Raw genomic sequence first — 25,170 nt, 5'->3', positions numbered from 1 at the left:
GAAAAAACACAGAGAGTACACTGAGGTACTCGGGGATATGGAGGGGGGGGAGAGTCCTAAATTTGAATATTCAGTGCCTTTGTTCGGCTACGCCCGTCCATATCCCAAGAGTACTCCAGTGACCCCTAGTGGATGATAAAGAAATAAACCTGAGTAAGCGTTGGTGAGCAAACCACATTAGGATATGTAAAAGGGCATCCTCTATGTGCCTTCAGGTTGAGAATGGGCTGGAACGAGCCATCTGGCTTTTGAACTAGGTAAAGGCTGGGATAGAAGCCTGTACACCTTTGATGCGGGGGTACCGAAATGATGACCCGTGCAGCCAGAAAAGAGATAACCACTTACCTCAGCGCTTCTGCCTTTTCCAGATCTTCTGGAAATCCCGTGGAAAAGAATAGCGTCAGAGGATGTTTCTGAAAAGTCACTCTGTATCCTTGAGAGACCCATGCGTCCATCATGGTCTCTTCCCACGCGTGGCGAAAGACTGGAGTCGGCCTCCCACACTGAGGTTCCCCAGGTGAAGGCCCGGCCCGATACGTAGCTTGCTTATCAGCCGGATTGGGAGCAGGTTTTCTGGTTGCCCAGGGCTGTTTACTTTGGGGCCTAAAGCCCTTGTAGGAAGCACTCTGGAACCTTAACGTCGTCTTCCCTCTGTCATTGTCATGAGTATCGAAAACTAGTCTTGGCAAGAGGAAGAGACGGGGGGAAAGCAGTCTTGGATAAAACTAAAGTAGCCATCCTCTGGAATAGGGACGTGTCTACAGGGTATCAGCTCTCCAGGAACTTAGCCAGAGAGCATGTCTTGCTGACACCGAGGAAGCGGAGACCTTTCAGGACATGACTGCAGCATCCACAGCTGCCTCTCCCAGGTAGGAGCTGACATTCTTAATGTGTGTCACCAAAAACAATAACTCCTTTCAGCTGGTATCGGACTGGATGAGAGAACCTGTTCCAGTTCTTCTGCCCAGAATCCGACAACTTTAGTCACCAAGGCTGAAGCCAGAGTTGGTCGTGCAATAGGGCCTACATTGGAATAAGCAGTTTTCAGAAAGTTCTTGCAATCAGTGGAATACTTAAGAGTAGGCACATCTACAATAGGCAGGATAGAAGACCTAACTAGGCGGGCAACCACCAGAGGAGACTCCTTGCACAGTCTTTAGCAGGAGAGTATAGAAAGAAGTCAAGTGCTTAGATAATTGAAAGCACAGAGTTGGCTAGGTCCATGCTGCCTCCAGGTGGTCCTCTAGTTGTGCCGAAGCAGGAAACTAAGTGGACACCATCTTCTGACGCTTAAAAACTTGACCCTATAATCGAGTGGTCTGCTCTGAATCCTCCAAGAGGAGAACAGTCTTGACTGCCCAGAACAGTGCTTCTACATCCACTAGGAATATAGAACTTTCAGACACTGAGGTTTCCACATCCAAGGTGCCCGAGATACTAGCCTCCTGATATGAGGTAATCTCAATATCAGAGTCCGCGCCAGCAAGGCATAGCATTTTACTGCCGGGATAAACCACGTTTAGTGGGTCTATTTTAGTTCAACAACTGCGCCAATCCCTGCACAGATTGTGCACAGGATAGCATACACGGTGGTGGTGACCTGCACAGCCAGAGCACTGACAGGAAATGCGCACATAACTGCGCTAGTAGAAGGAGCTGGCGCTTGTGCTACAAGACATTCTACTAAACGAGTCATAACCTGTGTCAGTGTTGACGCCCGAGCGGGCTCCTGAGGTGATGGTGCGGCTGAAGTGAGATCCCACAATCTGGACAAGAAACAGCGTACAATCAAGCCATCATTGTCTGGATCCTAGGGAGACAGAGGGTTAACACAAGTCTTGCAAATGTGTGGCACAGGACACATCCTTGGAAGCTTTGTTCTTGAAATACATGTTAGCAGCAATCCAAGAAATAGGTCAGACACAAGGCCAAAGCAATGGTGTGTATTAAGTCCCCGATCCCATGTGTTATTGCGTTAACAAGTACCAGGGAGGTGGTGCGGGGGGAAGATTGTAAGCACTGAATAGGATCGCCCCCGGCGATACAATCACCCGTGGCCATTGTCCATGGGTAATTGGATACCCCCTTATAGTACATTTAAGGAGTCTGTGGAGAGGGCTGATAGATCAGATTTAATGACAGGATCCAGAAACCGTAAGATTGGACCCCAAATTTTTCAAATGATGGGTCAGTGGGGCCCGCAGATGTTCATGGAAACATCTAAAAGTTAAAATAAAAAGATAACTTTAAGGTACAGTAGTTTGGTATTAGTATGATTTAGGTACCTGCAAATCCAGTCTATCTTGAACACACCACCGAGCATCTTTGCATTCATTCCTGCAGGAAGAACCCAGTGTATTGGAGATCCACCATGATGAGATTCAGATGACAACCTTGCAAATCCTGAAACAGGATACATTTTAATTTTGGTACAAGTGAATGCATTTCAACGCAATCATTTAAGCTTCTGCATGGTAAAATGCTTTATTTTTGACATCAAATAGCAATCCTTCAATTTATAATCTAGACTGCAAACCAAGGAAAACAGAATTAGAAGAAGATTATATATATATATATATATATATATATATATATATATATATATATATATACACACATACATACATATACATACACATACATACACATACATACATACATACACACACACACAGGTTGAGTATCCCATATCCAAATATCCGAAATACAGAATATTCCGAAATACGGACTTTTTTGAGCGAGAGTGAGATAGTGAAACTTTTGTTTTCTGATGGCTCAATGTACACAAACTTTGTTTAATACACACAGTTATTAAAAATATTGTATTAAATGACCTTCAGACTGTGTATATAAGGTGTATATGAAACAAATGAATTGTGTGAATGTAGACACAAAGTTATAAAAAAATATTGGCTAAAATTACCTTCAGGCTGTGTGTATAAGGTGTATATGAAACAAATGCATTCTGTGCTTAGATTTAGGACCCATTGCCATGATATCTCATTATGGTATGCAATTATTCCAAAATACGGAAAAATCCGATACCCAAAATACCTCTGGTCCCAAGCATTTTGGATAAGGGATACTCAGTGTGTGTGTGTGTGTGTGTGTGTGTGTGTGTGTGTGTGTGTGTGTGTATATATATATATATATATATATATATATATATATATATATATATAAAAAGACCACCACCACAAAACAACCCCATTAACTTTAAGGTCTCATGAGCAGGGCCTTCTTCCCTCATGTGCTTTTCTTTCCTCACTTATACTATTATTTCCTCCCCGCCACACCTTTGGGAACATCCACCCTGCTGTATATTTGGGTATTCTGACTGCTACTGCATCAATGTTTATTAACCTTGTCAATGTTCTGCTATGTTTTGAACTGTAAGTTTTTTTTATTCATACAGTTTCTGTACTTTGGAAGGCATGACTGACCGCTTGTGGCACCATATAAACGATAATAGGACTATATTTACTGTGACCCTACATATTGTTACACTTACATCTTATCAATACATATTCTTGCAGTGACCGCCTTTCCTGTAGAGTCTTGTATGACATAACTATATGCATAGTTTAACTAGATGGCTATAAACGATTACAATTAACATTTCTAGGGAAGAAATTATGAAGGCGGAATAAAAAAAAGAAAAAAGAATCTGCCATCGAAGGCCAATGAAAAGACTGCCTATAAAGCCTGAAATAACTTACCTTGAAATTTTCCACTCTCTCTAACAGAGAACACCAAAATCACACTCCGCGCAGACCTGAAAGCTGCATTCAGTTTTTTCTCATTCACTGGTAAGGTTGACCAAACACCCTACATTAAAACACGTTTATAAAGGTCTTCAGTAATGTGGAAAGATGGAAAGCATCACAATTTTATTCTCCACAATATACAGATTGGTGCAAAACTTTTAGGTCTTTTTTTCACATCTATCTGCTTTTGGAGTGCGCACATATAATAAATGAGAAAAAAAATAATAAGATTTTACTTACCGGTAAATCTATTTCTCGTAGTCCGTAGAGGATGCTGGGGACTCCGTAAGGACCATGGGGAATAGACGGGCTCCGCAGGAGATCGGGTACTTTAAGAAAGCTTTGGATTCTGGGTGTGCACTGGCTCCTCCCTCTATGTCCCTCCTCCAGACCTCAGTTACAGAAACTGTGCCCAGAAGAGATGAACAGTACGAGGAAAGGATTTTTGTAAATCTAAGGGCAAGATTCATACCAGCCACACCAATCACACCGTATAACTTGTGATAAACTACCCAGTTAACAGTATGAACAATAACATAGCCTCGGTTCAAACCCGATCAACTATAACATAACCCTTATGTAAGCAATAACTATATACAAGTCTTGCAGAAGAAGTCCGCACTTGGGACGGGCGCCCAGCATCCTCTACGGACTACGAGAAATAGATTTACCGGTAAGTAAAATCTTATTTTCTCTAACGTCCTAGAGGATGCTGGGGACTCCGTAAGGACCATGGGGATTATACCAAAGCTCCCAAACGGGCGGGAGAGTGCGGATGACTCTGCAGCACCGATTGAGCAAACAGGAGGTCCTCCTCAGCCAGGGTATCAAACTTCTAGAACTTTGCAAAGGTGTTTGACCCCGACCAAGTAGCAGCTCGGCACAGTTGTAGTGCCGAGACCCCTCGGGCAGCCGCCCAAGAAGAGCCCACCTTCCTAGTGGAATGGGCCTTAACCGATTTAGGCAATGGCAATCCTGACGAAGAATGCGCCTGCTGAATCGTGTTACAGATGCCGAAGCTAAGGCCAACGACATGACCACTTTCCAAGTGAGGTATTTCAACTCTACTGTTTTGAGTGGTTCAAACCAAGGTGACTTGAGGAAACTTAATACCACGTTAAGGTCCCAAGGCGCCACCGGAGGTACAAAGGGAGGCTGAATATGCAGCACGCCCTTCACAAAAGTCTGTACTTCAGGAAGAGAAGCCAATTCTCTTTGAAAGAAAATGGATAAGGCCGAAATTTGAACCTTTATGGACCCTAATTTTAGGCCCAAATTCACTCCCGTTTGAAGGAAGTGAAGCAGACGGCCCAACTGGAACTCCTCCGTAGGAGCAGTTCTGGCCTCACACCAAGAAACATATTTTCGCCATATACGGTGATAATGTTTCGACATCACGTCCTTCCTAGCCTTGATCAGGGTAGGAATGACCTCCAGAGGAATCCCTTTTTCCGCTAGGATCCGGCGTTCAACCGCCATGCCATCCAACGCAGCCGCGGTAAGTCTTGGAACAGACAGGGCCCCTGCTGCAGCAGGTCCTGCCTTCGAGGAAGAGGCTACGGATCTTCTGTGAGCAACTCTTGCAGATCCGGATACCAAGTCCTCCTTGGCCAATCTGGAACAATGAGGATTGTTCTGACCCTGCTTATTCTTATTATCCTCAACACCTTGGGTATGAGAGGTAGAGGAGGAAACACATAGACCGATCTGAACACCCAAGGTGTCACCAGAGCGTCTACCGCAACCGCTTGAGGGTCTCTTGACCTGGCGCAATACCTCTTTAGCTTTTTGTTGAGACGGGATGCCATCATGTCTATCTGAGGCAGTCCCCACCGATCCGTGATTTGTGTGAAGACTTCTTGATGAAGTCCCCACTCTCCCGGATGCAGGTCGTGCCTGCTGAGAAAGTCCGCCTCCCAGTTGTCCACCCCCGGGATGAACACTGCTGATAGGCCATGTAAGTGCACTTCCGCCCAGCGTAGAATCCTGGTCGTCTCTGCCATGGCCACTCTGCTCCTTGTGCCGCCTTGACGGTTTACATGAGCCACTGCCGTGACATTGTCTGACTGAATCAGAACCGTTTTTTTCCGAAGCCATTCCTCCGCTTGGTGTAGGGCGTTGTATATGGCCCTCAACTCCAGGACATTGATGTGGAGACCAGTCTCTAGGCTTGACCAGAGACCCTGGAAATTTCTTCCTAGTGCGACAGCTCCCCAACCTCGGAGGCTCGCGTCCGTGGTCACCAGGACCCAGTCCTGAATGCCAAACCTGCGACCCTCCAGGAGGTGAGCACTGCGCAGCCACCACAGGAGAGACACCCTGGTCCTGGGAGACAGGGTGATCCGTTTTTGCATGTGTAGATGGGACCCGGAACATTTGTCCAATAGGTCCCATTGAAAGCTCCTTGCATGGAACCTGCCGAAGGGGATGGCCTCGTATGAAGCCACCATCTTCCCCAGAACCCTCGTGCAATGATGCACTGAAACCTTTTTTGGCTTCAATAGGTTCCTGACCAGAGCTACGAGCTCCTGAGCCTTCACTGGAAGAAACACTCTTTTTTTGGTCTGTGTCTAGAATCAGGCCCAAATAGGGCAGATGCGTTGCAGGGACTAGCTGGGATTTCGGTAAATTGAGAATCCAGCCGTGCCTCTGCAACGTCTTCACGGACAGAGACACGCTGTCCAGCAACTTCTCCCGAGATCTCGCCTATATGAGGAGATCGTCCAAGTACGGGATAATTGCTACGCCCTGCCTGCGCAGGAGCACCATCATTTCCGCCATAACATTGGTGAAAATTCTCAGGGCCGTGGAAAGACCAAACGGCAACGTCTGAAATTGGTAGTGACAGTCCTGTACTGCAAATCTCAGGAACGCCTGGTGAGGAGGGAAAAAATAAGAATTTACTTTAATTCTATTTCTCGTAGTCCGTAGTGGATGCTGGGTACTCCGTAAGGACCATGGGGTATAGAGGGGCTCCGCAGGAGACTAGGCACTCTTAAAAGAAAGATTAGGTACTATATCTGGTGTGCACTGGCTCCTCCCTCTATGCCCCTCCTACAGACCTCAGTTAGGGAAACTGTGCCCGGAAGAGCTGACATTACTAGGAAAGGATTTGGAATCCAGGGTAAGACTCATACCAGCCACACCAATCACACCGTACAACTCGTGATAACTATACCCAGTTAACAGTATGAACAATAACTGAGCCTCTCTCAACAGATGGCTCATACAATAACCCTTTAGTTAAGCAATAACTATATACATGTATTGCAGAGTCTCCGCACTTGGGACGGGCTCCCAGCATCCACTACGGACTACGAGAAATAGAATTACCGGTGAGTAAATTCTTATTTTCTCTGACGTCCTAGTGGATGCTGGGTACTCCGTAAGGACCATGGGGATTATACCAAAGCTCCCAAACGGGCGGGAGAGTGCGGATGACTCTGCAGCACCGAATGAGCAAACTCAAGGTCCTCCTCAGCCAGGGTATCAAACTTGTAGAATTTTGCAAAAGTGTTTGAACCCGACCAAGTAGCAGCTCGGCAAAATTGTAAAGCGAGACCCCTCGGGCAGCCGCCCAAGAAGAGCCCACCTTCCTCGTGGAATGGGCTTTTACTAATTTAGGATGCGGCAGTCCAGCCGCAGAATGTGCAAGCTGAATCGTGCTACAGATCCAGCGAGCAATAGTCTGCTTTGAAGCAGGAGCACCCAGCTTGTTGGGTGCATGCAGGATAAATAGCGAGTCAGTTTTTCTGACTCTAGCCGTCCTGGAAACAAAGTTTCAGGGCCCGGACTACGTCCAGCAACTTGGAATCCTCCAAGTCCCTAGTAGCCGCAGGCACCACAATAGGTTGGTCCAAATGAAACGATGATACCACCTTAGGGAGAAATTGGGGACGAGTCCTCCATTCTGCCCTTTCCATATGGAAGATCAGATATGGGCTTTTTACATGACAAAGCCGCCAATTCTGACACACGCCTAGCCGAAGCTAAGGCCAACAGCATGACCACTTTCCACGTGAGATATTTTAGCTCCACGGTCTTAAGTGGCTCAAACCAGTGGGATTTTAGGAATCCAACAGACGTTAAGATCCCAAGGTGCCACTGGAGGCACAACAGGGGCTGAATATGCAGCACCCCTGTAACAAAGTCCGAACTTCAGGCAGTGAAGCCAGTTCTTTTTGAGAGAAAAAGGGATAGGGCCGAAATCTTGGCCTTTATGGATCCTAATTTTAGGCCCATAGTCACTCCTGACTGTAGGAAGTGCAGGAATCGACCCCCCTGGAATTCCTCTGTAGGGCCTTCCCGGCCACACACCAAGCAACCTATTTTCGCCATATACAGTGAAAAAATCTTGCTGTCACGTCTTTCCTAGCCTTTATCAGCGTAGGAATAACTGCATCCGGAATGCCCTTTTCCGCTAGGATCCGGCGTTCAACCGCCATGCCGTCCAACGCAGCCGCGGTAAGTCTTGGATCAGGCAGGGTCCCTGTTGCAACATGTCCTGACTGAGAGGCAGAGGCCATGGGTCCTCCGAGAGCATTTCTTGCAGTTCCGGGTACCGAGTCCTTCTTGGCCAATCCGGAGCAAAGAATATTGTTCACACTCCTCCGTTTATTACAATTCTCAGCCCTTGGGTCTGAGAGGAAGAGGAGGGAATATATAGACCGACTGGAACACCCACGGTGTTACTAGTGCGACCACAGCTATCGCCTGAGAGTCCCTTGACCCAGCGTAAAACCTTTTTTATCTTTTTATTGAGGTTGGACGCCATGTAGTCCACCTGAGGCAGTTTCCATCAATTTGCAAAACTGCGTGAAGACTTCCTGATGAAGTCACCACTTTCCCGGGTGGAGGTCGTGTCCACTCCCGGAATGAACACTGCTGACAGTGCGCTTACTTGATTCTCCGCCCAGCGAAGAATTCTGGTGGCTTCTACCCTCGCCACCCTGCTCCTTGTGCCGCCCTGGCGGTTTACATGAGCCCCTGCGGTCTGACTGGATCAGAACCGGTTGGTCGCGAAGCAGGAACTCCGCTTGACTTAGGGCGTTGTATATGGCCCTTAGTTCCAGGATATTGATGTGAAGGCAAGTCTGTTGGCTTGACCACAAACCTTGGAATTTTCTTCCCTGTGTAACTGCCCCCCACCCTCGGAGGCTTGCATCCGTGGTCACCAGGACCCAGTCCTGAATGCCGAATCTGCGGCCCTCGAGAAGGTGAGCACTCCGCAGCCACCACAGGATAGACACCCTGGCCCTGGGGGATAGGGTGATTAACCGATGCATCTGAAGATGTGATCCGGACCACTTGTCCAGTAAGTTCCATTGTCCTTGCATGGAACCAGCCGAAGGGGATGGCCTCGTATGATGCCATCATCCTTCCCAGGACTCGAGTGCAGTGATGCACTGACACCTGTTTTGGTTTTCAATGGATTCCTGACCAGTGTCATGAGCTCTCTCTATCGGGAGATAAACCCTCTTCTGGTCTGTGTCTAGGATCATGCCTAGGCGAGGCAGATGACCTGTAGGAACCAACTGCGACTTCGGAATATATAGAATCCAGTCGTGTTGCCGTTTCACTTCCAGAGAAGGTGATACGCTGTCCAGCAACTGCTCTCTTGATCTCGCTTTTATGAGGAGATCATCCAAGTATGTGATAATAGTGACACCTTGCTTCCGCAGGAGCACCATCATATCCGCCATTACCTTGGTGAAATTGGTAATGACAATCCCGTACCGCAATTCTGAGGTACGCCTGATGAGGTGGATAAATGGGGACACGAAGGTATGCATCCCTTATGTCCCGATTCATTTCAGGCTTGTAATGACCGCTCTTAGCGATTCCATCTTGAACCTGAACCTTTTCAGGTATATGTTCAGGGATTTTAATACAATATGGGTCTAACCGAACCGTCTGGTTTCGGGAATATAACATGGTCGAATAATAACACCCTCTTGTTGAAGGAGGGGACCCTTCACCACCTGTTGAAGATACAATTTACGAATTGCAGTTAACACTGGCTCCCTCTCTTGGGGGGAAGCCCGCCGGGTCCTCGGTGAGGGGGCATCTTCTCACAGTCCAGCCTGTATCCCTGCGATACAATTTCTATTGCCCAGGGATCTAACAGGGAGTGAACCCACTTGTGGCTGAACTTACGAAGGCGTGTCCCCACCGGGCCTAGCTCCGCCTGTGGAGCCCCAGCGACATGCGGTGGATTTTTGTAGAGGCCGGGGAGGACTTCTGTTCCTGGGGACTAGCTGTGTTGTACAGCTTCTTTCCTCTGCCCCTGGCTCTGACAAGAAAGGACGCACCTCAGACTTTCTTGTTTCTTTATTCGAAAAGCTGCATTTAATAATGTCGTGCTTTCCTAGGCTGTGCAGGAATATAAGGCAAAATATCAGAATTACCAGCTATAGCTGTGGAGACCAGGCCCGAGAACCTTTCTCCACACAATCCTCAGCCTTCCATATGCCTCTTAAGTCGGCATCATCTGTCCAATGTATATTCTACAGGACACGTCAAGCAGAAATCGACATAGCTTTTGTCTCTAGGACCCAGTATACTCATGTCCCCTTGGGCATGCTTTATAATTATATATCTATCACTTAAGACAGCATCTTAAAATATTTATATGCATACTAGGGTCTCAATCTCTGCTGATAAGGTACCTGTCCACGCTGCCACAGCGCTATAAACCCATGCCGACACAATCGCCGGTCTGGGTAGTATACTAGAATGTGCACACTATCTGCAGGATCCCTGAGAATAGCTAGTGCAAACAGGACACCCAAGGGGAAGATTCTCAACACATCCTGGCCCTAGTGGGGAAAGGATACAGCCTGAGAATTCTCTTGTGGGAAGCTGCCGTCTCTTGTCTGGAGATTCCCGCTCTTTTTCCTCATGAGAGGAGGGAAATTTACCTCCGCATTCTTCCCCTTAACATGTGTACTCTCGTGTCAGGGACAGATGAGTCATCAGTGATATGCAAATCATCTTTTATTCCAATAATCATATATTGAATATCTTTTAGCCCTCTTGGCTGTAACTTTGCATTATCGTAGTCGACAGTGGAGTTAAACTCCGTGTCGATACTTTATTTTGGATAGTGAACATAGAGAAACTCTGAAGGACTCTGTGACATAGGGACAGACCAGGGTAGATTTCCTTTCTGTTCCCTAACCTTTTGTGCAATAATTTTACCTCAGCACTTACACATATCCAAAAAGGTGTCGGCGTTGTCGACGGAGACACCCTCCCACACACATATCCGCTCTATCACCTCCTTAGAGGAGCCTTTTACCTCAGACATGTCGACACACGCGTACCGACACCACACACACAGGGGATGCTCTATTTGAAGACAGTTCCCCCACCAGGCCCTTTGGAGAGACAGAGAGAGAGTATGCCAGCACACACCACAGCGCTATATAATACAGGGATGTACACTATACTGAGTGATTTTTCCCCTATAGCAGCTTATATACACAGTTTTGCGCCTAAATTTATGTGCCCCCCCTCTCTTTTTTACCTTTTGTGTACCAGGATACTGCAGGGGAGAGCCTGGGGAGCTTCCTTCCAGCTGAGCTGTGAAAAGAAAATGTCGCCGGTGTGCTGAGGAAGAAGGCCCGGCCCCCTCAGCGGCGGGCTTCTGTCCTTTTATGTACTTTAATGGCGGGGGTTAATAAACATATACAGTTTATCAGACTGTATTATGTGCTTTTCGCCAAGTAAGGTAATCTAATTGCTGCCCAGGGCGCCCCCCCCCCAGCGCCCTGCACCCATCAGTGACCGGAGTGTGTGGTGTGCTAAGGGAGCAATGGCGCACAGCTGCAGTGCTGTGCGCTACCTTAATGAAGACCGGAGTCTTCAGCCGCCGATTTTCAACTTCTCTTCGTTCTTCTGGCTCTGCAAGGGGGACGGCGGCGCGGCTCCGGACGACTGGGCCTGTGTTCGATCCCTCTGGAGCTAATGGTGTCCAGTAGCCTTAGAAGCCCAAGCTAGCTGCAAGCAGGTAGGTTCGCGTCTCTCCCCTCAGTCCCACGTAGCAGTGAGTCTGTTGCCAGCAGATCTCACTGAAAATAAAAAAACCTAACAAATACTTTCTTTTCTAGGAAGCTCAGGAGAGCCCCTAGGGTGCATCCAGCTCTGGCCGGGCACAGATACTAACTGAGGTCTGGAGGAGGGGCCTAGAGGGAGGAGCCAGTGCACACCAGATATAGTACCTAATCTTTCTTTTAAGAGTGCCCAGACTCCTGTGGAGCCCGTCTATACCCCATGGTCCTTACGGAGTACCCAGCATCCACTAGGACGTCAGAGAAATCGGAACATGAAGGTACGCATCCTTTATGTCCAGGGACACCATCCAATCGCCTCCCTCCAGGCTGGCGATGACCGCTCTGAGCGACTCCATTTTGAACTTGAACCTCTTCAAGTGCAGGTTCAGGGATTTCAGATTTAAAATGGGTCTGACCAAACCGTCCGGTTTCGGTACCACAAACAGGGATGAATAATAACTCTCTCCCTGCTGGAGATGAGGAACTTTGACTATCACCTGTTGAATGTACAATTTGTGAATTGCAGCTAACACCAGCTCCCTCTCAGACGGGGAAGCCGGCAGAGCCGATTTGAAAAACCGTCAAGGAGGCATGTCTTCGAATTCCAGTCTGTATCTCTGGGAAACAATCACTATTGCCCAGGGATCCACCTGTGAGAGAACCCAGACGTGGCTGAACAGACGAAGACGTGCCCCCACTTGATCTGACCCCCCCCCCCCCCCCCCCCGGAAAGCCCCAGCGTCATGCGGTGGACTTTGCGGAAGTAGGGGAGGACTTCTGCTCTTGGGAACTAGCCGAGTGCAGCTTTTTTCCCTTGCCTTTACCTCTGGCAACAAAGGACGATCCTCGTACCTTCTTGCTTTTATTGGAACGAAAGGACTGCATTTGATAATGCGGTACCTTCTTAGCATGCTGCGGGGGAACATAAGGTAAAAAATTCGATTTACCGGCCGTAGCAGTAGAGACAAGGTCCGAGAGGCTTTCTCCAAACTCCTCCCCCTTGTAAGGCAATGACTCCATATGCCACTTTGAGTCGGCGTCTCCCGTCCACTGTCGGGTCCACAAGAGTCGCCTAGCAGAAATAGACATAGCGTTTATTCTGGAGCTTAGAAAACAAATGTCTCTCTGAGCATCCCTCATATACAAGGCAGCATCTCTGATATGCTCAATGGTCATTAGAATGGTATCCCTATCTAAGGTGTCAATCTCCGTAGATAAGGAGTCTGCCCATGCCACGACAGCACTACAAACCCAGGCCGACGCCATGGCCGGTCTAACTATAGTTCCTGAATGTGTGTAAATGTGCTTCATGATAATTTCCTGCTTGCGATCAGCAGGATCCTTGAGGGAAGCAGTATCCGGAGAAGGCAGTGCAACCTTCTTGGATAAGCGTGTCAGTGCCTTGTCTACTTTAGGCGAAGAATCCCATTGTATCCTATCCTTCTGTGGAAAAGGATACGCCATAAGAATCCTTTTGGGAACATGTAGTCTCCTATCCGGAGACTCCCAAGCCTTTTCGCACAATTCGCTTAGCTCAAATGAGGACGGAAACGTGACCTCAGGCTTTTTCCCTTTATACATGTGAACCCTCGTGTCAGGGACAGGGGGTTCCGCAGTGATATGCAAAACCTCTTTTATGGCAATAATCATGTATCGAATACCCTTTGCCACCTTCGGCTGTAATTTTGCATCCTCAGTCGACACTAGAGTCAGTATCTGTGTCGGTATCTGTGTCAGCAACCTGGGATATGGGGCGCTTTTGAAACCCTGAAGGTCCTGGCGCCACAGGGACAGGCACGGTCTGGCTACCTGACTGATCCCTAGCCTCAGCCTTGTCTAACCTTTTATGCAGGAGATTCACATTTGCATTTAAGACATTCAGCATATCCACCCAGTCCGGTGTCGGCGTTGCCGACGGCGACCTGACATTCAAACACTCCCCGTCCACATTAAGCGAGCCTTCCTCGTCAAACATGTCGACACACACGTACTGACACACTTCATACACAGGAAAACTCTTTTCTGAAGACAGTATCCCCTTTAAGGCCCTTTGGAGAAGCAGAAAGAGAGTATGCCAGCACACACCCCAGCGCAATGACCCTGGAGACCAACACCAAATGTTTTTCTCCAACAGCGCTGTATAATATCTTATCCGCCAATTATGTGCGCCCCCCCCCTCTCTTTTAAACACCCCTTCACCGTGTGTAAGCAGGGGAGAGTCCGGGGAGCTTCCTCTCAGCGTTCTGTGGAGAGAAAAATGGCGCTGGTGAGTGCTGAGTGAGAAGCCCCGCCCCCTCGGTGGCGGGCTTTGGTCCCGCTCAAATATGTGTAAAAATGTCGGGGGCTCTTTTATATACATGTACAGTGCCCAGCTGTACATGTATATATCTTTTTGCCATGTTTTGAGGTGTTATTATTGCTGCCCAGGGCGCCCCCCCTGCGCCCATACAGTGACCGGAGTGTGTGAGGTGTGTGGAGCAATGACGCACAGCTGCGGTGCTGTGCGTTACCTCAGTGAAGCCGCTGAAGGCTTCTGCCGCCTGAGACGTCTTCTTGCTTCTGTTCTTCTGGCTCTGTGAGGAGAACGGCGGCGTGGCTCCGGGGGTGGACGCCCAGGACGAACCTGTGTTCACCCCCTCTGGAGCTAATGGTGTCCAGTAGTCCTATTATTTAAGTAGGTCTGCTCCTCTCTCCCCAGTCCCTCGATGCAGGGAGCCTGTTGCCAGCAGTGCTCCCTGTAAAAATAGAAAAATCCAAACAAAAATGCTTTCTAATGCAAAGAACTCAGGAGAGCTCCCTGCAGTGCGCCCATCTTCCTCTGGGCAGTGTAAAACTGAGGTCTGGAGGAGGGACATAGAGGGAGGAGCCAGTGCACACCCAGAATCCAAAGCTTTCTTTAAGTGCCCTATCTCCTGCGGAGCCCGTCTATTCCCCATGGTCCTTACAGAGTCCCCAGCATCTTCTAGGACGTTAGAGAAAATAGGATTTTGGTACTTAGCAGATAAATCCTTTTCTTTGAATCCATAGGGGGCACTGGAGTACGCTTGGGATATGGACGGCTTCCGCAGGAAACAGGGCACTGAATATTTAAATATTCACCACCCCTCCATATCCCAGAGTACCTCAGTGTTTTTTACTGAGCAGAACAGGAGCTATATAGAGGTTGACAATGGAGAATTACATATAACCTAACGGACAACAATAAAGTTGACACATAACGTTACCGACAACTAAACAGTTGACACCATAACCGATAGAACTTTATAATTTGAACCAGTCGGTGAAAGTGTGTTACCATAAGATCCGCTGAGCTTACCACAAACCAGGTAAAACTGCTCTGGGTGGGCGTCCAGTGCCCCCTATGGATTCAAAGAAAAGGATTTATCTGGTAAGTACCAAAATCCTATTTTCTTTTTCATCCACTAGGGGTCACTGGAGTACTCTTGGGACGTACCAAAGTTTCCCTTGTGGGCGGGAGAGCTGTTTGGCACCTGTAACACTATGCGGCCAAAGCTAGATGCTGATGCCGCAAACGTATCAAACTTGTAACAGCGCACAAACGTGTGCACTGATGACCATGTAGCCGCACGGCAAAGCTGCGTCGTAGAAGCTCCACGACCAGATGCCCATGAAGCTCCCACAGAATATGTGTAATGAGCTGTTACTGATGTAGGCGGCTGTAACCTAGCATGAAGGTAAGCCCGACGTATAGTCAGTATTATCCATCCGGATAAGGTCTGCTTAGAAGCTGGCCAACCTATCTTGGCAGCATCCTAGAGAACAAACAACGTATCCGTTTTACGAACTGTAAACGTTCGGAATGCATAAACGCGGAATGTGCGTACCACATCCTGAGTTCCAGAATGTACGGTTAACACAGGAACTACTATTGGTTGATTGATGTGAAAAGATGACACTACCCTTTGGTAAAAAAACGGGATTCGGCCTAAGTTCCGCTCTGTCATCATGAAACCCCAAATACGGTGGCTTGCATGACAAGGCACCCAAATCTGAAACACGCCTTGCCGTAGCTAAGGCTAGAAGAAAAATTGTTTTCCAAGTGAGAAACTTTATATCCACTTGCTGTAAGGGTTCAAAATATGAAGACTGTAAGAAATCTAAAGCCAGATTCAAGTCCCATGGCGCTGTAGGTGGAATGAATGGAGGCTGTACTCTGAGGACACCTTGCAGAAAGGTGTGTATAGACGGCAATAGAGCCAATCTTCTTTGAAAGTAAATTGACAAAGCAGATACCTGCACCTTTAGTGTAGATAAACGCAGTCCTCCATCTAACCCCGTTTGTAGAAATAACAAAAGACGGGATAACTTGAAAGATGATGTTGGAAACTTCCGAGTTGCACACCAACCTATATAGGCACGCCAAATTCTGTAATAATGAGCTGCCGTAACTGGCTTCCTAGCTCGTAACATGGTTGGTATAACCGATTCTGGAATGCCCTCTCTTCTTAAGAGGGCGGTCTCAACAGCCACCCCGTCAAACGCAGCCGCGCTAAATCGGGGTAAAGGAACGGACCCTGTTGTAACAAGTCCGGATGTAGTGGGAGCGGCCAAGGATCGTCTGCGAGTAGTCCGCGGAGATCCGAGAACCAAGCTCTCCGAGGCCAATGAGGCGCCACTAGTAGGACTGTGACGGACTCTCTTTTGATCCGTTTTAACAACAGAGGGAGCAGCGGAAACGATGGAAACAGATACACGAGGCTGTACGGCCAAGCGATTGTGAGAGCATCCACCGCCACTGCCTTTGGATCTCGCGTTCTGGACACATACTGGGGCGTTTGGTGATTGTGGCGAGATGCCATCAGGTCCACTTGAGGGTAACCCCACCTCTGGACCAACATGTGAAACACTTCTGGATTTAATGCCCATTCTCCTGGATGAAAATCCCGACGGCTGAGATAAATCGCCTCCCAGTTGTCCACTCCCGGAATGAACACTGCCCACAATATCACTTGGTGATGCTCGGCCCAATTGAGGATTCGAGCTACTTCCCACATTGCCATGCGGCTTCTCGTTCCTCCTTGTTTGTTGATGTACGCGACTGCCGTCGCGTTGTCTGACTGCACCTGGACAGTCTGAGACCGAAGCATGTGCACTGCTTGTTGTAGCGCATTGTAAATTGCCCAGAGTTCCAGGACATTTATAGACAGCAATCTTTCGTGATCCGCCCAGAGACCCTGGAACTGACAATTTTGAACTACAGCTCCCCAACCTCTGAGACTCGCGTCCATCGTTAGAATTATCCAATTCCAGCCGCCGCCTACGGTTAAATTGTGTACCTTGAGCCACCAGAGTAGAGACACCCTTGCCCTTGGCGACAACCTCACCCTGTGGTGAATCTGCAGATGCGAGGCCGACCACTGTGCGAGCACATCCAGTTGAAATGGACGTGAGTGAAATTTTCCGAACTGAAGCGTTTCGAAAGCCGCCACCATTGTTCCTAATAGGCGAATACACAAATGTACCGAGATTGTGCGTGGCTTGAGCACTAATTGTACCAGATGGCGAATAATCTGTACTTTCTGTTGTGGTAGGTAAATTCTTTGATTTACCGTATCGAGAATCATACCTAGGAATTGAAGTCGTTAAGACGGAATTAGATGTGATTTCTTGAAGTTGACACTCCAACCGTGGTGAACCAGTACATTGTACGTTAGCAGCGCATGTTGGAGGAGCATCTGTTGAGACGGAGCTTTTATGAGCAGATCGTCTAAGTACGGAACGATTGACACTCCCAGGGATCTGAGATGAGCTATCACCACAGACATCACTTTGGTGAATACCCGAGGCGCTGACGAGAGGCCAAACGGTAGAGCCTGAAACTGATAATGGTTGTGGCGTATTGCAAAACGCAAGAACCTCTGATGAGGTGACCAAATCGGAATGTGTAAGTACGCATCCTTGAGATCTAGCGCAATAATGCATTCTTGTGGCTCTAAATCTGCAATTACTGACCGCAGAGATTCCATCTTTAATCTGTAGTAAGTGACTTACTGATTTAGACTCTGACGGAGCCATCCGGCTTCGGTACCACAAACAGACCGACCCCCCCCCCCCGGTGCCTTACTCATTGTGCAGACAGACAACACAATAGACAAAGACAGACACTTGCACGACTCAGTAAAATTGTTACTTAAGGTGTGTAATATACATATATATATATGGCCGAAGTGCAGTTCACATGGCCAGCCTATATGAAACCTGAACCAAAAATTCCCACTAACACCCCTGCGCCTCCGGTGGAGTAGAGATGTAGGACAGGAACGTTCTGGAATTACAAACAGGAAGAAACAGGAAGCATGGTTAAAATGGCCCCCATGCCATGCTTACAGTGATAATTACAGGTCAGGTTACAATACATGCCTCCTGACTGCAGTTTAATATAGGCTCAATAGTCTATTAATATAACCTATGGTGCATATGAAATCTGGCAGCCTGTCATGCAGCCTATTCTTCCCATACAAGTTTTTCTCCCTTGCAGCAGCGCTGTGATCAGACTTGCCCCCCCCCCCTGTGCTCCCTGTAGCGCTGTGTCTCAGCGGGGAGCGTTGCCGGGAAGCTGACCTTAGTGTCATTGCAGGGAGGCGGGGGGCGCTTATGAAGAGAGCGGCCGAGTGAACGGAGTTCGGCTGGCGCGTAGCGGCTTCCGGCGGCGCTAGTGTGAGCGCTGAGCTGCGGCGGTTCTCCCCCTCTTAGCGCTGGTACTTTGATGTACGTACAGCGCAGACGGAGCGGCTGGGGCGGGCGGACGAAGCGGCTGGGGCGGGCGGACGAAGCAGCTGGGGCGGGCGGGCTGTATCAGCGGCGGGTGGCGGTTATAACACGGACCCCAAACAGCGGGGCGGCAGCGTGTGCTGACCGCCCCGTTCCCCCCCAGCATACCTTGTCTCCTTGTAGGGAGGGCTGCGACGGGGCTTCTTTCTGTAAGCTCCGTCCAGCTCTTGCAGCAGGCAGTGAGCTGCGTGTGGCTGTGAGGGTGCTCTTTGTGAAAACCGACACGCCATGCGCTGCTTCGTGCAGCGGCACTATCCAGGACCCATGTTTTTAGTAGAAACTGGGAAGGGATGTGTTTAAGTAGTTATAAAAAAAGGGAAAATTAAAAATTAAAATCAAAAAATATTCAAAGAAAAGTGTGGAACCCCACACAAGCCTCTGTTAGTGCATGAGCACAGAAAAAACACTGAGGTACTCTGGGATATGGAGAGTTCTAAATTTAAATATTCAGTGCCCTGTTTCCTGCGGAAGCAGTCCATATCCCAAGAGTACTCCAGTGACCCCTAGTGGATGAAAAAGAAAAGTCAATTGTGCTAGTTCATATTAGTGCATTTAAAATTTCCGAATTCAGCATGCCCCAATTCTTATGCTTTATCGCATGCTACAAGTATAAGAACCCATTGGTACGAAAAAAAAGGGTCACGTTTAACCCATTTTTATTACATTTTCTCAGGGTGTGTGTGAACAAACTGACGAAATAAATAGAATAACGGATCCCCAAGCAAACTCAAGAAATAACTGAATTATGTGACTAGTACCAAAGAGCTGGATATGTGCAGGGATTCATATAGGGTTACACACTGTACAAAGTTCTGACCACCACAAGACAAATTCTGAATAATGAAACTGCAGGCATCGCACAATAGGAAAGAGCCCACAGTAGTAGAAAGTGTAAACCCCTATTTGCATATAAAAACACTAAAGGTCAAGCAGATAGATAAAAGACGCATGTTTTCACTCTGACTTTTAAGCTTACCTTTGCTTTAGCTAAAGATACATTTTCATGGTTGTTGCTCTTTATGAGAAAGAAACGAGCATCCTGGAGAATATACCGAATTTTATTGATTCGTTCTGCAAAAAGAAAAAAGAAAAAAAGATAAAATAGTGGGGAAAACAACAACAAAAAAACAACAAGAAGTATGGAGATAAGAAAAGATCAGTCTTTTTAGATTCTATGTTAAAAGCGAGAAGAAAAAAAAAACCTTTGCAGGGCTATAATACTTCACATACATTTACACAGTACAGAGAATTTTCTAGGTTCGGACTGCGGTGCTGACACTTAAATGAAACTATAGCTTGAAGACCTCAGCATGTCAGACTTTTGTTGTATTTGTTTAAAGTGCCTTCGTACATGGGTACAGCCCTCAGTAGATAGTTAGGTTTTGTTTAATTTTTTACATTTATTACAGCCCATATATTATAGGGTCGTCAGTTGCTCAGTAACCTGTACTTAAACTTAATTTACTATCTATTTGACTTTAGTCTGCGTGTGTCTGCTACTTAGCAGGGCCGTGAGGGGACTATGACGGACAAGACAAAGTCCATCAAAGCTAAAAGCACTACTATAGAGCTGTTTTTCACTTGTACCCCGTAAAAAGTTAATTTACTATGTGGACCAGCTGGACTCTGACGTTGTATGGGGCCAGTCAGACTGAGCCTCAAAACGTGCAGACGTAAGAAAGTGCTGCTTCTGCCATGGTAGAGCCAGCATTGGGCCATGTTCTAGGGGAAACCGTCTCTGAATTAGCTCAGCTCGTGGCGCTTCAGTGAGAGGAGCAGGTTAAGGTGGCAGCAATTTTCTCAGTGTGGGTGTCTATAGCCAGTCGGCAGCGCACAGCATCAGAGTTTCAGAAAGATTCCATCTATTGGAAAGTTTTTATTGAGGACCCTAAGCAGCGCAGGGCCTGTTAATGTCTTGTTAGAGGTTCCAGAGGCGGCGGGTGAACCGCTGGATGAGGTTGCCATTATTGAGGGTGAGGACCTGGAGTCTTCAGCAGACTAAGGCGTGTATTATCTCATTACTTCGGTTCAACGGACCCTGGACTGCTAGATCTAGAAACCCAAGCAGAAGTACAGTAGGAGGTGCTTTCAAGCGGTGGCACAAGAGAAGGATTACTGTTTCTTCTTCCTTGGATCTCTTTGATAATCGAGGCGTTTTGGAAGGCACCAGATAAGGTTTCAGCTCCTCGTAAGTTTGAATCCCTTTACCATCTTCTAGTGGGTCACGTTACCAAGTGGAAGCAACCTCCCATCCCAAGATTGACGCACCTGTGCAGTGTTTAGTTAAGATCAACTGCTCTTCCGGTTCAGGGTTCGGCGTCTTTTAAGGATCAGTTATAAAATAAAATAAAAAAAGGAGTATTTTTGTACTTACCGATAAATCCATTTTTTCGGAAGCCATAGGGGACACTGGCACAACTTCAAGACCGTGGGGTGATGATGATGGCTTTGAGGGAGCTGGCACTTTAAATAATCTAAGAAGTGAAACAGGCTCCTCCTCCAGTCATGAATTCGCCAAGAGGAGACGGGAACAAGAGATCTGAACTATATGAGGGAAGAGTACATAACAAACAGAACAGAACAATGAAGGCAAGAGAACAGCGATGGGCGGGCGGCCAGTGTCCCCTATGGCTTCTGAAAAGGGGATTTATCGGTAAGTACCAAAATCCTCCTTTTTCTGTCAGCCATTAGGGGACACTGGCACAACTTCAAGACCGTAAGGACGTTCCAAAGTCCGTCCGTCCCCTGGGCGGGAGCTCACTAAGGACCTTGCAAAACAAGACGGCCAACCCGTGAGGATGAAGCCGCAAACGTATCAAACTTGTAGAACTTGGCAAACGTATGAATACTGGACCAAGTGGCTGCTCTACAGAGTTGAGACGTGGTACAGAGTTGAGACGTGGTAGCCCCCCTACTAGCGGCCCAGGAAGACACAACTGTGCATGTAGAGTGGGCCGAAATGGATAATGGAGGTTGCCTAGATTGGTGTAGATAGGCTTGTCTAATAGTCAACAGAATCCAGCGGACCAAGGTCTGCTTAGGAGCAGGCCACCCTCGTCGCAGGAGATCATATAGCATCAGTCTTTAACGGTGTTGTCCGTTCCACGTAGATCTTCAACGTTCTCACTACATCCAGAGAAGGTGTCCCAGAGTCCTCCTGTAAGGACGGTACCACAATCAGCTGATTGATATGAAAAGCAGACACGACCTTGGGAAGAAAGGGAAGCATGTGTTTTCAACTGTGCCCTATCAGGATGAAAAATCAAGTAGAGAGGCATACAAGACAAGGCACTTAATTCAGATACCCTCAGGCTGAAGCTATGGCTAATAGAAAAACAGTCTTCCAAGTAAGATAGTTAATATCTGCGTCTTCCAAGGGTTCAAAACATGGTGACTGCAGATAATCTAGCACCAGATTCAAGTTCCAAGGACCTGCAGGGGGAACAAACGGGGGTTGTACCTGAAGGACCCATTGTAGGAAAGTTTGCCCATACGGAAGGAGCCAGGCGTCTCTGAAAGAAAATCGATATGGCAGATAACTGAACTTTCAGGGATCCCAGACGAATTCCGGAATCTAAACCTGCCTGAAGAGCAAGAACCGTGAGAGACGAAAACAATCTGATAGAAACCCTTTTCGGTCACACCAAGATAATGGGCTGCCGTACCAGGTTTTCGTGCACGCAACATTGTGGGAATCTCACATTCCGGAATTCCCTTGCTTTTTAGTATGTCTGCCTCAAGAGCCATCCCGTTAAACACAGGTGTGGTAAATCTGGATGCACGAAGGGCCCTTGTTGGAGTAGATACGTTCGCAGGGGTAGAAGCCAAGGATCGTCCGCTAGCAGAAGGCGCAGGTCTGAAACCAAGCTCTGAGGCCAATCTGGTGCCACCAAGATCACCGAGATTGACTCCCGTTTGAATCTCTTGAGAATTCGAGACAATTAAAGGAAACATGTAGGTCGTACGGCCAAGGCACGGTAAGAGCATCTACAGCTTCCGCCTGAGGATCCCACGTTCTGGAGATGTTTCGAGGAAGCTGATGATTGAAACGGGATGCCATGAGATCAACCTCTGGACACCCCCAGCACTGTGTCAGAGCGTCAAACACCTCTAGGTGAAGTGCCCATTCTCCCAGATGTAGATCCCGACGGCTGACGTAGTCTGCTTCTCAATTGTCTACTCCTGGAATGAATACTGCTGAGAGGACTACAGCGTTGCGTTCGGCCCACTAGAGAATCCGTGACACCTCTCGCATCGCTTGGCGACTGCAAGTTCCTCCCTGCCTGTTTACGTCCGCTACAGCAGTCGCATTGTCCGATTGAACCTTTACTGCCTTGGATCGAAGAACTTGGGCAGCTTTTACCAGTGCATTGTAGATCGCTATCCGTTCCAACACATTTATTGGCAACAGTGATTCCTGTGGAGACCAATGGCTCTGAAGAAGGAAGTCCAACACAACCGTGTCCCATCCCGAGGCTGGCATCAGTCATTAGGAGCGTCTAGTCCCATACACCGGACCGCCTGCCCGCAGTGAGATTGTGCAGTTGGAGCCACCAAAGAAGCAAAGGTCGCATCTCTGGAGTCAGTCAAACTAACGGTTGAAGGTGTAGATGCGACCCTGATCATGGATGTAACAATTCCAGCTGGAAAGGATGTGAATGAAAACTGCTGAACTACAGAGATTCGAAAGCTGCTACCATTTTCCCAAGCAAACAAATGCATAAATGGACAGATACCAGCCTTGGCTTGAGGACAGCTTGTTCCAGTTTCTGTATACCCAGAGCTTTGTCATGAGGAAAAAAAAATAAAAAAATTTCTGGACGTTTGTGTCCAGGATCACACAGAGAAACTGGATACTCTGGACGGCTGAAAATTGGATTTCCGAAAATTATCCATCCGTGTTCCACTAATACATTGTATGTTAATAGAGCATGCTCCTGGAGAATGAGATCTGATGGAGCTTTGAGGAGGAGGTCGTCTAAGTATGGTATTATTGTGACTCCCAATGATCTGAGGTGAGCAATTATCACGACATGACCTTGGTAAACACCCTGGGGGCTGTGGACAGACCAAATGGTAAGGCTCTGAACTGAAATTGATCCTGTTGAAAAGCGAACCTGAGAAACGTTTGGTGTGGTTCCCATATCAGAATGTGGATATTTGAATCCTTGATGTCCAGAGATATCAAATTCCTTGGGTTCCAGGCTCGAGATCACCAAGTTGAGCGGCTTCATCTTGAACCGGTAATAAGACAGAAACGGATTTAACAATTTCAGATTCAGAATTGGTCGTACAGTAAAGTCTGGTTTTGGTACTACGGAAAGATTGGACTAGTAACCCATCTTTCGTTGAAGCAGTGGTACCGGCATTAACACAGCCAATTCTACCAAGGACTGTATTGCACCTTGAAGGGCCAAACGTTTGTACAGAAGTGGGAGACTTGTTGTAAAATATTTCTTTGGCGGCAAAAATAAGATTTTACTCACCGGTAAATCTATTTCTCGTAGTCCGTAGTGGATGCTGGGGACTCCGTAAGGACCATGGGGATTAGCGGCTCCGCAGGAGACTGGGCACAACTAAAGAAAGCTTTAGGACTACCTGGTGTGCACTGGCTCCTCCCACTAAGACCCTCCTCCAGACCTCAGTTAGGATACTGTGCCCGGAAGAGCTGACACAATAAGGAAGGATTTTGAATCCCGGGTAAGACTCATACCAGCCACACCGTATAACTCGTGATACTATACCCAGTTAACAGTATGATAACAACTGAGCCTCTCAACAGATGGCTCAACAATAACCCTTTAGTTAGGCAATAACTATATACAAGTATTGCAGACAATCCGCACTTGGGATGGGCGCCCAGCATCCATTACGGACTACGAGAAATAGATTTACCGGTGAGTAAAATCTTATTTTCTCTAACGTCCTAAGTGGATGCTGGGGACTCCGTAAGGACCATGGGGATTATACCAAAGCTCCCAAACGGGCGGGAGAGTGCGGATGACTCTGCAGCACCGAATGAGCAAACTCAAGGTCCTCCTCAGCCAGGGTATCAAACTTGAAGACTCTTGCAAAAGTGTTTGAACCCGACCAAGTAACAGCTCGGCAAAACTGTAAAGCCGAGACCCCTCGGGCAGCCGCCCAAGAAGAGCCCCTTTCCTCGTGGAATGGGCTTTTACAGATTCAGGGTGCGGCAGTCCAGCCGCAGAATGTGCAAGTTGAATCGTGCTACAGATCCAGCGAGCAACCGTCTGCTTAGAAGCAGGAGCACCCAGCTTGTTGGGTGCATACAGGAGAAATAGCGAGTCAGTTTTCCTGACTCCAGCTGTCCTGGAAACATATACTTTTCAGGGCCCTGACTACATCCAGTAACTTGGAATCCTCCAAGTCCCAAGTAGCCGCAGGCACCACAATAGGTTGGTTCACATGAAAAACTGATACCACCTTAGGAAGGAATTGGGAACGAGTCCTCAATTCCGCCTTATCCATATAAAAAACAGATAAAGGCTTTTGTATCACAAAGCCGCCAATTCTGATACACGCCTGGCCGACACCAA

At 47.7% G+C, this 25,170-nt stretch overlaps 1 protein-coding gene across 4 annotated transcripts in view; it reads right to left on the bottom strand.

The window, feature by feature from the left end:
• YTHDC1 (YTH N6-methyladenosine RNA binding protein C1) overlaps positions 1 to 25,170 on the bottom strand; it is a 243,666-nt gene that overhangs the window by 61,999 nt on the left and 156,497 nt on the right. For all 4 annotated transcript variants that reach the window (XM_063919842.1, XM_063919840.1, XM_063919844.1 and 1 more), the window contains 3 exons: positions 19,590 to 19,684; positions 3,720 to 3,828; positions 2,286 to 2,403 (listed from right to left, as the gene is read on the bottom strand). In XM_063919842.1, coding sequence (XP_063775912.1) covers positions 2,286 to 2,403; positions 3,720 to 3,828; positions 19,590 to 19,684 — 322 coding nt within the window. The remainder of the gene's footprint in view (positions 1 to 2,285; positions 2,404 to 3,719; positions 3,829 to 19,589; positions 19,685 to 25,170) is intronic.

This window comes from Pseudophryne corroboree, chromosome 1, assembly GCF_028390025.1.
Source record: "Pseudophryne corroboree isolate aPseCor3 chromosome 1, aPseCor3.hap2, whole genome shotgun sequence".
Taxonomy (NCBI): domain Eukaryota; kingdom Metazoa; phylum Chordata; class Amphibia; order Anura; family Myobatrachidae; genus Pseudophryne; species Pseudophryne corroboree.
The sequence above is the reverse complement of the archived record's forward strand: the minus strand, read 5'-3'. Positions and strand labels throughout refer to the sequence as shown.